General features: G+C 39.5%; 1 protein-coding gene across 1 annotated transcript; it reads right to left on the bottom strand.

The window, feature by feature from the left end:
• Positions 1-5081: 5081 nt before the first annotated feature.
• LOC148012944 (endoglucanase 11-like) lies at positions 5082-10709 on the bottom strand. The gene is made up of 9 exons (XM_087667549.1): positions 10165-10709; positions 9360-9572; positions 8730-8930; positions 8248-8337; positions 7720-7884; positions 7480-7606; positions 7038-7201; positions 6376-6880; positions 5082-5996 (listed from the first exon to the last, which is right to left on the bottom strand). The coding sequence occupies exons 1-9, from the start codon at positions 10417-10419 to the stop codon at positions 5674-5676; spliced, it is 2043 nt and encodes a 680-aa protein (XP_087523675.1). The 5' UTR covers positions 10420-10709; the 3' UTR covers positions 5082-5673.
• Between the last annotated feature and the right edge of the window lie 2095 nt (positions 10710-12804).

Consider the following 12804-nt stretch of genomic DNA (forward strand, 5'->3'; position numbering starts at 1 on the left):
AATGACTACTTGGAATAAAATGAGCATCTTCTTCTTCATGTACTTGTTGATGGACATCCCCATTATACATAGCCTTCTCTCTATGCTCATTCCTGCCCATAAGACCAATTTTAGCCACAAGCTTGTTGTCTACACTCCCATTTAATCCATTTTCATTATCATCTTGCTCCAAATCAGCATTACATGCATCATCATATTCCCTCTGAAGTTGTTTCTCTATGTCTTTGTCAAGCATCAATGCTTGCAAAACTTTACATGGAACTATCTTTGGTTTTAGCATATCAATGATTGCATCATGAAATTCATGCTTCGCGATTCCAAGAACTTCGCCAAATGTGAATTCCACTCTACTGCCAAGTATGCAATCTTCCAAGACCTTTTTAAGGTTTGTGGTAGTCTCAAGATCCAATTGTAACCAGTAATCGACTTGCTTGCCCCTTTTCTTCCCTTCTTGTTTCTTTTCTTGAGATGCATCCTCCATAACATGCTCAGGTATGGCTTTTTCAGCATCTTTTTGTTGCTTCATTTTACTTCATGTTATGCGTTTAAATGGGCCTAAAGAGGAAGGACCACCAGTGTCCACATCTCTTCTTCTCTTTTCTTCCACAAGAGCTTCTTGATTATGAACCTCTGCCAAATAAGCATAGGCTGAAAATGAATCCGCTAGTGCACTCCATCCTGTTCTTCCTCATATACTCTGACTTGCATTAGCCAATTCAGACTTTATTTTATTTCCTTCTTTCCATGCAATCTAATGCCTATATCCAAACATAAGATTTTATTTCAGCCATGTCTCCTTTATGAGCTTCTTCGGTCCTTTCAATTCTCAACCCATATGTGGCTGCATCTATGGCAACAAATGTTGTCCTTGTGCTGCCATCTCTTCCAACCTCTTCTGCATACCACCATTTCCAAAAACTATCTCTATTGGAAGACCAATTTATGTTGCATGTATTTTGCCATCTTTCCAAAAGACTAACATTTTTGCTTCTGCTTCACGATAGGCTGAACAGTCTCGCTTTTCATGCTGTAAACTGTCACACCAATTGCATCTCCTCTTGTATCCTTCTTTGTATGGTCTTTGGTCTATTGCCCAACCCTTCTCCTCTACCTTAACATCCAAAATTTTGACATTTGCATAGATTTCTATCAAATTCAACCTCAAATTACGCATGCCTTTGATTAATTCATCCATAACATCACCTTTAAGAGCCGGACCAACAAGTATAGCCGGTTGTTCTACCATAGCCATAGGCGCCTTGGCTGCAATTTTAGCCCCCTTTTGAGCACTGGCAAGTGTGGAGCCTTTATCCCATCTTAATTTCATATGCTCTCTCTTTACTAACATATACACTGTCTCCGTTACATTAGCCCACTTTGATTTTAGCCCCATTTTAGAAGAGGCATCTTCTAAGCGATCAATCATCTTCTCATACAATATAAAAAGCAAATCAATTTTTTGACTCTCCAATGATTGTTGCTCATCGGCATCCAACTACTGCGCATACCAACTTTCAAATTCATAGAGCAATGTTGTAGTAGCCAACCCTTTATTGGGATTTTCAATCCAATCTCTAAATGTCTTTTTAGTTACCAATCTTGTATTTCCAAGAAAAACTCTTCTCTCAAAGCTTTCTTAAAAGCTACCCAATCAGCATCTCTTCTATGTAACTCATCAATCCGATAATGCAATGCATGTATGGCCAAACGGGAGAAATATTGACTCCATGCATACTACAATACCCAATGAAACAACATATTTTCTTCATACAATCGGATGAAGGCCAAAACATTTTGACCCTTAAACTGCTTCAATTTCTATCCCACTACCTATAATGCATTCACAGCAAAGGAATCAATTTTTTCTACTTCTTGCCAAGTTTGCATCTGTTGTTGTAATAACAACTGTTGCTGTTGTTGTTGCTATAACAAAGCAATCATATGTTGTAAACCATCATCACGACTTGAACCTGCAGAATCCCCCATCTTTGCACACCTACTGCTAACTTTCACATCGAGTTCACCACTACCGGAGTGTTTGGGGTCGAAAGTTTATCACGGGGGTAAGAGACACTAGGGTGAAGGGAGATTCAAGGAGAGTAATTGATGGAAGAGAAGGGGTTTGAACAAATAGAAGACATAGAAGAATACTCATAGAGGTAAAGCCTGTGAATTTATTTCTGCATCTTGAGAAGATAAATCCCTTGTAGACCAAAAATGTGCATCAAACAATAGCTTCTTCTCTACTACTCAAACCACCAATCTGATGCTTTTGTCAGCTCGAAAAGGCGAGTAACCTACTGGGACAACTCAGAATTCTCCTAGATCACTCCTTTTTCTTTTCCTAGTTGGGAGTGTTGTTTACTGCCTGTAAACTGCAATTGCACGTCGCACGATTTTGCCAGTCCTTATTTTTGCATAGAATCCCCCAAAAATGGTTGAAAGACACTTGTGTTTTTCAACATGTTACCCTATTCTAGAAGTTATCTATAGCTTTTGGATATTTACAAGAAATAATAACCAAAATATCAAAAATAGGCTAAACTTGTCCAAAAATCTAGTATTTTTAAACCATCCACACTATGACAACACTCACACTAATGACTAATATGGCATTGACTCTCTAGATCAATAAGAAAGTCGAATGACAGTGCACTCTAGAGTTTAATTTCACGTTGTTTCCGCATAGCAGCACGATACCACTACATGGAACTAGAATGGCTTTCTTCTAACTAAGTAATACCTAATATATACATGCACTCTTGTAATATTTACACCAAAACCTATGTATGGTTGGGTCCTCAATCCCAAGAATACCATAAACTTTAGCAACCATGTCACCTACCATCATTCCAACCATTTCTTATCTTATACCAATAAGCTTTTGTCATAAATAGCTTGAAGGACTTATCCAAGGATAGCACATAGGTTTCTCACACATCCACATCTTCAATGCAAGTTAGAGCATGCCATCTAAAATGGTGAGTACCATGGATTGACATTCATCTAGAGGGGGATAGTGTTAACCACAAGAAGCAACACACAAAGGAGTGTAATATGTTAGCAAAAATGGAATACATTTTTCAAATTGTGCCACCACAACTCAAGGATCATTATTTGCAATGTGAACAAAGCAATTGCATAATTAAATCCCAATGTGGTTACATTAGTCATATTACTTTTCCATATAAATTTGAAACTGGGCTAAATCTTGTACAATTTGTAATGGTAGCATAAACTCTTGAGGCAAAACCAAAAAGGTTTTTTTCTATTCTCATTATGGGAAAATTATACAATAAGAGATGATAGATCAAAAGGCCACAAAAGAGATATGCCTAGTAGGAACAATGTTATTTCAACTCTTGAGATTTTTAAGAAAAGGAAAGGAAATGAGACTTTACTAAAGACTTTTAAGTAACAAATATCTCATGTTTGAGTAATTTAAAAGACTTCTCAGTAATAGATATCTAATCTTTGAGTAATTTAAAAGATGTGTTGTTAAAAGAACCATTGTTTGAAGAAGGTTCGTACACAAAGAAATCATTAAAGAAGCTATTCAACTTAATGGGATTTTTTTGGATGTAGTAATAAATATTAATCAAACACACACACACACACACACTTGCACTACTATTGAACTTAGTTCCTCACTCACTCACTCTCTCTCTCTCTCTCTCTCTCTCTCTCTCTCTCTCTCTCTCTCTCTCTCTCTCTCTCTCTCTCTCTCTCTCTCTCTCTCTCTCTCTCTCTCTCTCTCTCTCTCTCTCTCTCTCTCTCTCTCTCTCTCTCTCTCTCTCTCTCTCTCTCTCTCTCTCTCAATGGGAAGTAAGAAAGCAAGCATATAAAGTTTGCATACACATGAATAGCTTTTTCTATTCTTTCTCATTATTTAATTACACATTTTTAGGGTTAGGGTTCTCCCATCACCCTTGGACATCTCTCTCTCTCTCAATTTCCCTCTCTTTCTTACCCTGTTCTTTAACCTTCCTCCTTTAATCTCCATTTAAATCTCTCTCTCTCTCTCTCTCTCTCTCTCTCTCTCTCTCTCTCTCTCTCTCTCTCTCTCTCTCTCTCTCTCTCTCTCTCTCTCTCTCTCTCTCTCTCTCTCTCTCTCTCTCTCTCTCTCTCTCTCTCTCTCTCTCTCTCTCTCTCTCTCTCTCTCTCTCTCTCTCTCTCTCTCTCTCTCTCTCTCTCTCTCTCTCTCTCTCTTAGTCTACTTCTCTTACTCTCTCCCTCTTTCTTAACCTTCCTATCTTTATCTCCCTCTAGTCTTGGTATCTTACTCTCTCTCTCTCTCCCTCTCTTAGCTTCCGTCTTACTCTCTTGCCCTTACTCTTAATCTCTCTCCCCCTATTTCACTCCCTTTAAATATCCCTCTCTTTTTACACTCTCTCCCTTTCTTTTTATCTCCATCTCTCTCTCTTTACTTCCTTTTTAATATCTATCCCTTAATGTCTTTCTCTCTTATTCTCTCTCTTCCACTATTACCCCCTCTCCTTTAATCTCCCTCTTTATCCCTCTCTCTAAATGTCCCTCCATCTTTATCTACCTCTCTTCCCTCCCTCCTCTCTTTCTCTACATATTTCCCTCCCTTTCTTACCCTCTCTCTATCTCCCTTAATCTCCTTAATCTCTTTCCCTCTCTATTACTCTCTCCCTCTTAGTCTCCCACATAATCTCTCTCTCTCTCTCTCTCTCTCTCTCTCTCTCTCTCTCTCTCTCTCTCTCTCTCTCTCTCTCTCTCTCTCTCTCTCTCTCTCTCTCTCTCTCTCTCTCTCTCTCTCTCTCTCTCTCTCTCTCTCTCTCTCTCTCTCTCTCTCTCTCTCTCTCTCTCTCTCTCTCTCTCTCTCTCTCTCTTTGCCTCTCTCTTTCTTGCTAATGGTGACACTAATAGTGTCTAGTTTGATAAAAACCTCACTATTGGGTACCGCTATACGTTTATTTCTTATAGTGTGTGTTTGTCTTATAGATCTAGACAATGATGTCTTCTCTAGGATGATGAGTATAATGTTTTATTAGACTTGTTGGATGATTGTGGTTACTTGAGAATTTTTCATTCATGTAAACCACAAAAAGGTTTAATACTCAAATGCTTCATTTAACTCATGTGACCAACATTTTACAAGGTTCTTACAAATCAATCTAGCAAGGTCAAGTGGTATACTAATTTTATTCAAGCATTGCTTGAAAAGGTGACTTGACATTGAAGCTTTTATTTGTGTTACAAAAGAATCAGTAATGAGCATTCCAAATTATTTGTAGGCCTATAAGGCAAAATGAATCATTCTCCCTTCACCTCAAGGGTGTGCTTCAACACCTGGGTGACTAGCGGGTGAGGAATTTTATTATTGTGGAGCTTGCTTGTGCTTAAACCCATCCATGGTCAAGAACCTGGAAATAATAAGCTCAAAATGATGCGGCTTATGCTTGCACATTTACCATCTGTTATCATATGAGCTCAAATGAAGGAAGGAGCTCATGATTGCACATTCTTCATGCATCAAAATTTTCTTCTATGCTATGGCAAACACGAGCAAAAGTGGCATGTGTGTTTGCACATTTGCCAACTATCTAGGAATCTTGTTATTGCAAGGCTTTGTATGCCTCGAAGTCATAAGGAAAATGGCCATGATTGCACATTGCCTGATGTTAGAAATTGAACCAAGGCAAAGAGTTAGTAAGTCATGGTAGAGGAGGTAGCCATTGACACTGCAGCAAGAGTGCCAGGTTGGATATAAACAAACTTAAGTGTGTTGTGAGGGTCCAATGATATAACCCATGGTGGGAAAGTGTATAGGTTCACACTTTCTTGTACCTTGGTCACTCCCCAAATAGGACCACTCAAATCCTTGATTAGCAATCTGATATTTGAAATCTTTTGTCTAGACACATTTGTGACTCTCACTTCTATTCTCCTGTAAAGCTTGCTCTTGTATATCCAAGATTTAGTAACTAGTTGTTGGATAACAAGGGGCCTTACATATCCATGTCCAGGTGCTGCAAAATTATAACAAAAAGAAGTGTTATATAGAATTAGAAATTTAATATGCTAATTGCAAATGGAATCGATAGAATTCTAATATATTAATCGTGAGGTATGTGGCAAGTGTAGACATGTGCACCTTAGATTTGTAGCTTAGGTTTAAAGTAGGGGCTTTATGTTAGAGTTGCATTTTCTTCTATAACATAAACACCGAGTAAGGTGGATAATGGATGAAAGTTGGAGGGGAGTTCATGTATATTTACCTCACGTTTCCATGCAATAGCACCCAATGAAACCTCGAATTTTCTAAGCTTCCCTCTCGTTTTTATGCATTATCAACTTACTAGGGATTCATGAATTCATAAGGTAAATAAATTGAGAGACTAAACTCACCTGGTTGACGACGGGGGAGAGGTGGGGATCTGGGAGCTGGAGGAGGGGCTGATGGTGGTGGTGTCTGAGGAGAGGAGGGATGGCGTGGCGCACTATAGCTACTAGTACTGTTACGTGTAGGGGGAGGAGGAGGAGGACTAGCAGGCCGAGAAATATAATGACCATTGTCGAGAGGCCTCGAGCCAGCCGCCGCGAATCTGGCCAACAGCCCCACCAGAGCCCCACTTGTACACGTGGTGGGCTCCGATTGCTCGTAGCACGTCCTATCGTCAGCATAGTTGTCGTACTGGTCGGGCCCACCGACGATCGCGCCCACCAGCACGCTAGGGTTGGCCGCCGACCTCTCGTACCAGTTGGCGTAGCCATCCTTGCAGCCCACGTGCGATGGACTCTTGTTGAAGGGTACAATGGATGCCCCCCTGTGATGCACGCGTTGCGGGTATTTTGCGCCATAACCCACCATGTAGCTCATCTTCATGGGATTATTGCCCAAGATGTAGTTCACCTATATCGAGAAAATGCAGTACCACTCACTCTTATACACTGATGCTCATCCAATGTACTGCATGCAACACATGCTGAGTATCTAATTTAACACATATGCATGAGTGCAAGAAGATGCGAGTTACATACATGAATGGTTTTACTCGAATCCGTTTTACCTGTGATTGAGCAGCCTCGAGAAGTTCCGTTGGCGTGGCAGTTCCCGCAGGACAATGAAGCTGCTGCTTGGATGCCGATAGGTAGTCCGAATAGACAGCTAGTGCAAATGAGGCAGTGGTCACATACTGCATGTTGTTCCAAGGCCGAGTGTAGAGCAAACCTCCTACACCAACGACAACACATTAATCGATCCCATCACTAAACTGAATCATACAACAACAAATGCACAAATCCTTTTCTATCACAACATAAATATGCAAGATCGATCTTTGACAAAGGTTTCCTCCCCTTAACGAGCCTTATTACAATTCAGTACATTTCATTAGTCAAAGACTTCATCCTTTTTGCTCTTGAAGGAATGACAGCATGCAGAGAAGCATCAATGACTGTTTGGTACCTTAGACATTAATTTAATGGTTATTAGCATTGATGAGTGAGTACCTGATGTGCGTTGAACATTGTTTCCTCCATTCATTTGCATAAGCGAACAAAGATAAAAGTCCACCCCTTCTTGGAATTGCTTCAATACGGCAGTATCGCCCCCCTTATAACCACCTCCTAGGAGAATCTATTGTAGACCATTAGTAATACTTGAAGAATCCACAATTGAGCTTGGTAAATACAAGTCTAAGTAATCCACACTACATGATCATTTGAGAAAGTAATTCATTCTGATTTTACCTTGGATGCAAGGATTTGGACGCCTGCATATTTCACATCCCAGCTGAATTCCTTCATCATCCAACCCGTACCACCATAGGAGTTAGCGTTGTTAAGAGCGTAGTCTAGGTATTCATTGTCACCAGTGGCCTCATAGAGCCATAATGCAGCCCATAAGAGCTCATCCTGCAGGTTAAACAATAAGTTCCACAGAAGAGGAAAACCAAACTCATAGACATAATTACTATGATTGCTAACTATGTTATGATTAACAAAATAAGTACTAGCTAAACAACGCCCTTTTTAAAGCAAATTGAAGGCCGTATTACTTACAATGCTTCAAATACATGGATCATTTGAATGAGTATAGCAATGCATCTATAATTGTTGTAACTATTACTACTATTATTATTGGTATTGTTGGCTCTTGTTGTGGTTCTTAGTACTATGAGAAGCTAGTTAACAACTACTTGAATCCTAACCCTTTTGCAGTATAGTTACAACTAGTTAACTTCACATCCAAGTAGATCTAGCGATAATTGCAAATACCTTATATCCACTGACAGACCCGTAGTACTCCTTAGCAAGCGGGATACTAACATCATAGTTGCCTTGATAGGTGTCACCAAACTTAAACAACTGCAAAAGAAACACAGAAGAGATGCATTAAGCCTAACAGTAGCGTTCCTTCCGAGCCAAGATCAAGCACAATATGTTTTAGCTAATCTCTGCTGTATGGGGCAAGTTGATGATGATTTCTCAGTGAGTAATTACTAGCTGGCTGATAGATGAAAGCGGAACAGACCAATATTGATATAAGAAGAAGAATAGGATTAATGAAGGGAAGGTACGAAGGAATGGATGATTAGGAGGATAAACCTGATGGAGTAGTGATGTAAGAAGAAGTATCTGATTAAGGGGACGAAGGTTATTATAACTAGTGGTAGTACTACTACTAAAGTAGGCTGTTGCGCATGGAGTAAGTAGGATTAATATAATAGTAGAGAGGGGGATTAGTACTAAGCAAGTACCTGTCTCGCATGGAGGAGGAGAGATTGGGAGTAAGGGGGGTCGGACTGTCGGAAGGCAATAGAGGCAGCGGCCATGGCGGCTGCCGTCTCGCCCGCCACCTCAGAGCCCGGGTGAGACGGATCTAGCTTGTACGCCGTGCGAGACGTCGTCATGTCCTCCGCCCTCTCCCAGCAATTGTGATCCGAGTCACCATCCCCTAGCTTTTTGAAAATATCACATTCCATCATAAACATACTATTATGATTAGCATCGTTGTTGCCACTATTTACAAGATCATCACATTACATAATATTATGGCTATAAGTAACGACAAATTAAATTACAGAATAGTACTGTTATATATTAATAGTACAATGGCATCGTATCGTTGTAGTATGTGTCTTATTGTTGACAGTGCTATTGCAATACATGATATTTTGTCGACAGCAATCATATTTATTGATATCACATGGATAGTGTCGATGATGGGATCGTCGTACGTGTAGTCATGGGCTGCAATATGCAGAGTGAAGGTGACCATGAGTATACATGTATGCATGTATATACGTAGGTATTGTATGTGTAATGTATGTATATGTGTGTATATTAAACTAATTCTTATGATAGAGATGAATGTATTAATCATATACCTCGGCCCAGAACACGTTGGGTTCAGGGTGGGCTTTGATGAAGTAATCGGTGCCCCATCGGATTGCCTCGAGGGCGTAGTCTAGCTGCCCAGCAGCGGCCATGTGGCGCCCATACTCCACCACCCCCCACGACAGCATCGTTATCGTGAACGCTTGCGGTAGCCCGAACTTCACATGGTCTCCCGCATCGTAATATCCACCCACTAGATCAACCTGCGCGCCCACACACACAAATTAATCTTCATCGCTTGTTACAGATTTATTGTATCGTCGTCATCCAAAGACTTCGGAGAGAGTGGTTCGCCCTAAAAGCATTTGCAAATCAAGGTTTTTCATAAGGAATGAGGCGTGCATATTAGGAAAAGTAAGGTGCTAATAATAATGCATGCACCTGATCAGAATCATGATACGATACAACTGACACTGGAGTGATGACAATGGACATTAATCAAAGTGCATAAGACGAATGGTTATTAATGTGGTTCTATGAGTAAAATAATGTACCAACTTATACGCATGCGCTGTCCAGTGGGCTGATGACAATTGACTCTAATCTTAGGGAACTAATGACTGTAAAACCAAGTAGTCGGATCATGATGATTACTGTTGATTGTGATCGATGTAATGCCAGACTGTTCTCTACTGCGTTCATATATGGAAACATTACCACTTCAGGCCGAAATAATTAGATCCGAGATTAGTCAACTCACCATTCCTGCACTATTAACTAATCAAGTGACTAATCTAAGATTATGAGCAGGATTAGTGGAATGTATGAGGAAGATCACAGTAGCAGTTAATTTACGTATTGGGCTTTGCCATCTTGGAGGCCGGAATCGCCACGCCAGGGGACTCGATTGGAGAGAGGCAGGCGGCCCGATCGCTGAGCCTCGAAGAACAGGATGCTCTTGCCCAAAGCGTCCGCATAATCGAAGGTGGCGCGCACCAGATCGGGACTAACCATCACCATAATCACAAGAATTAGCGCCCCCATGGACTTCTCCGAAACAGAACTAATCAACCGGCCATGGCGGCCATTCTGTCGAATTATATGCGCCATGGCAGCTACTGTCAGTACTAGGGTTAGCTTAATTTTTGAGAAGGGATTATGGATGCCCCTTTTATAAGGCGAAGATTTACAAGTATTGATTATAATGTGAGGCCCCTTCGTGATCTCCCACTCTCTCCCACGTCGGCCCCCATCAATTTTGCCACCTTCCTTCCTTCCATCTAATTATTTTTGTGATGTCGGTCTAAACCCCCAGCTATACCCTCTCCCTTCCTTCCCATCTTTGTTCCCAAACTAAATTATACTAGATTATCAATCATCCCTACCACATTATAAGGCGCTCATTCATCCCTACCCATTTATCCCTATTAATTGTTATCAAAATCATAAATCAACCATTGATGCTTGCGTACATTCTTCTAAATTAGATCTTAGCATTGACACCTACCAAGATATTCTAGCAATTTATAAGGTAATTATTAGTCCCTATTGAATGTTAAGGTAGTCATTAATGCCTACCAAGCTCTCCTAAACTTTACAAATTTACAAGCTAGTAACTATTTTATGATCAATAATTCTACTAATCTATGAACTAAGAAGTGAATCAATCCCTCCTAAATTCCATTTCATATTCAAATGTGGAAACTCACTCGTACTAAATTCTTACGTCATATGATAAGCTAATCTTTAGTATCTTGTAAAGAAGCCACACACCTCTCTCTCTCTCTCTCTCTCTCTCTCTCTCTCTCTCTCTCTCTCTCTCTCTCTCTCTCTCTCTCTCTCTCTCTCTCTCTCTCTCTCTCTCTCTCTCTCTCTCTCTCTCTCTCTCTCTCTCTCTCTCTCTCTCTCTCTCTCTCTCTCTCTCTCAAAGTTTAAATCATATCAATCTATCTTATCCTTCACCTCAAAGGCCTTTCCCCCTATCTTGCATCTACTTTCTAACTAGGAGATCTATCCCATAATTTAAGTGCCACACTCTTGTACCATTTCTCAACCTAATACTTCATGACTTCTAGCCTAGCATTCCAAATATAGTTTGAACATCTCATAAGTTTGGGCAACAAAATCTTTCATAACTTACAAATACTCAATTGACTTGGAAAGTCATGCATCACTTGAGAAATTTGCACACTCTTTTACCACTTCCTAACCTAAATACATCTCAATGAATTCAATAATAATACCTCATGCATAACTTAAGCCTCACACTCTTGAAGCCCTTTTGAATTATGTTCATTTGATGTGACTAATACCCCATCTCTTTATTTTTGGATGCATATCGCTAAGCATATTTGCTTGTAGACAATGGCATATATGAAAGGTCCATGTCCAACCCACTTTTCTCTTTCATCTTTCTACAAATAAGTACCAACCTAACAATCCCTTCTCTCCCTTGAAATGCATTGGGCTTCAACTTCTCTTACCAATGTTGTGAGCTTGCAACACCTTTAGGGTCCTTTCTCTAGATAAGTGTTGCCATCAAGACATTGTGTACTTATCACATTCGAACTTTTGAATGACACATTAAATTACTAGAGAGAGAGAGAGAGAGAGAGACATAGATATTACAGTCTTTTGACACATTGTGTTACATGGATTATACATATCTATCAAAGTCAATGGAGATTCAATTCCCCAAAGATATTGTGATTGGTAACTTTAATCAATAGAAATAAGCCAAACAAACATTCCCTTTCTTTATGAGAATAGAAAATGTATGATGGTGTTCACTTTACTAGCACTCATTTAATACATGGGGAAACAAAAAGACGAGGATTGTAAATGAGTGATCCTTGTCCTTGTTGAAAAGTAAATATATTGGGTATAAAGCTACATGATGTCTTTTCTTTCTCTATGAACTATTAATCATATTTCATTTCATATCCTTGCTTGGTCACTAATAACATTGTTAAAAGTATGCAACACCTTGGATCCTATCCATCCATAATATAGGAGTTAGTAAATTAAACGATAAATAGTTGAGTGTGGAGGGCTTCTTGGTATGCTAAAATATCTAAGTCATGTTGGGTTTTCTAGAGGTTTGATAAAATATCTAAATCTAAATGATAGAGTTGTGTCCCTTTTTGTGCCATCATATTTATTTTATATTCTTTACTTTCGATAGTTTACATTCAAGAAAGTACACACTTGGATCACAATAGTAATCTACAAAATAGATCATTTGGATAATTCAACATGTTGAGAGAACTCTTGTATCATAAGAAGAGCCCACATGATTATGCTAGATTGTATATTGAAACGTTTCTTAAAGATACACACTTTAATCAAATATGAGTAGAGTACTTGATCAAAAAATGAAGAGCTCAACATGGTAAGACTCCCAAATGAAGAGAAGGCATGATGGGCATTGGATATTGATAAGGCTCTTAGTTTAGACATTGAATGGGGTTTAACATTGTAGATGGAATGGTTAAA

This window comes from Lygodium microphyllum, chromosome 26, assembly GCF_053477565.2.
Source record: "Lygodium microphyllum isolate KBCC chromosome 26, Lygodium_microphyllum_v1.1.10, whole genome shotgun sequence".
Classification (NCBI taxonomy): domain Eukaryota; kingdom Viridiplantae; phylum Streptophyta; class Polypodiopsida; order Schizaeales; family Lygodiaceae; genus Lygodium; species Lygodium microphyllum.

Bases quoted from the DNA above. Each gene is read 5' to 3' on its own strand.
- LOC148012944 (XM_087667549.1), bottom strand. From the start codon at position 10,419: ATGGCGCATATAATTCGACAGAATGGCCGCCATGGCCGGTTGATTAGT. The intron at 9,573-10,164 runs GTAAATTAACTG...GTGGGCGCGCAG, and splicing joins AAGATGGCAAAGCCCAATAC to GTTGATCTAGTGGGTGGATA. The intron at 7,202-7,479 runs GTACTCACTCAT...TCGTTGGTGTAG, and splicing joins CAATGTTCAACGCACATCAG to GAGGTTTGCTCTACACTCGG.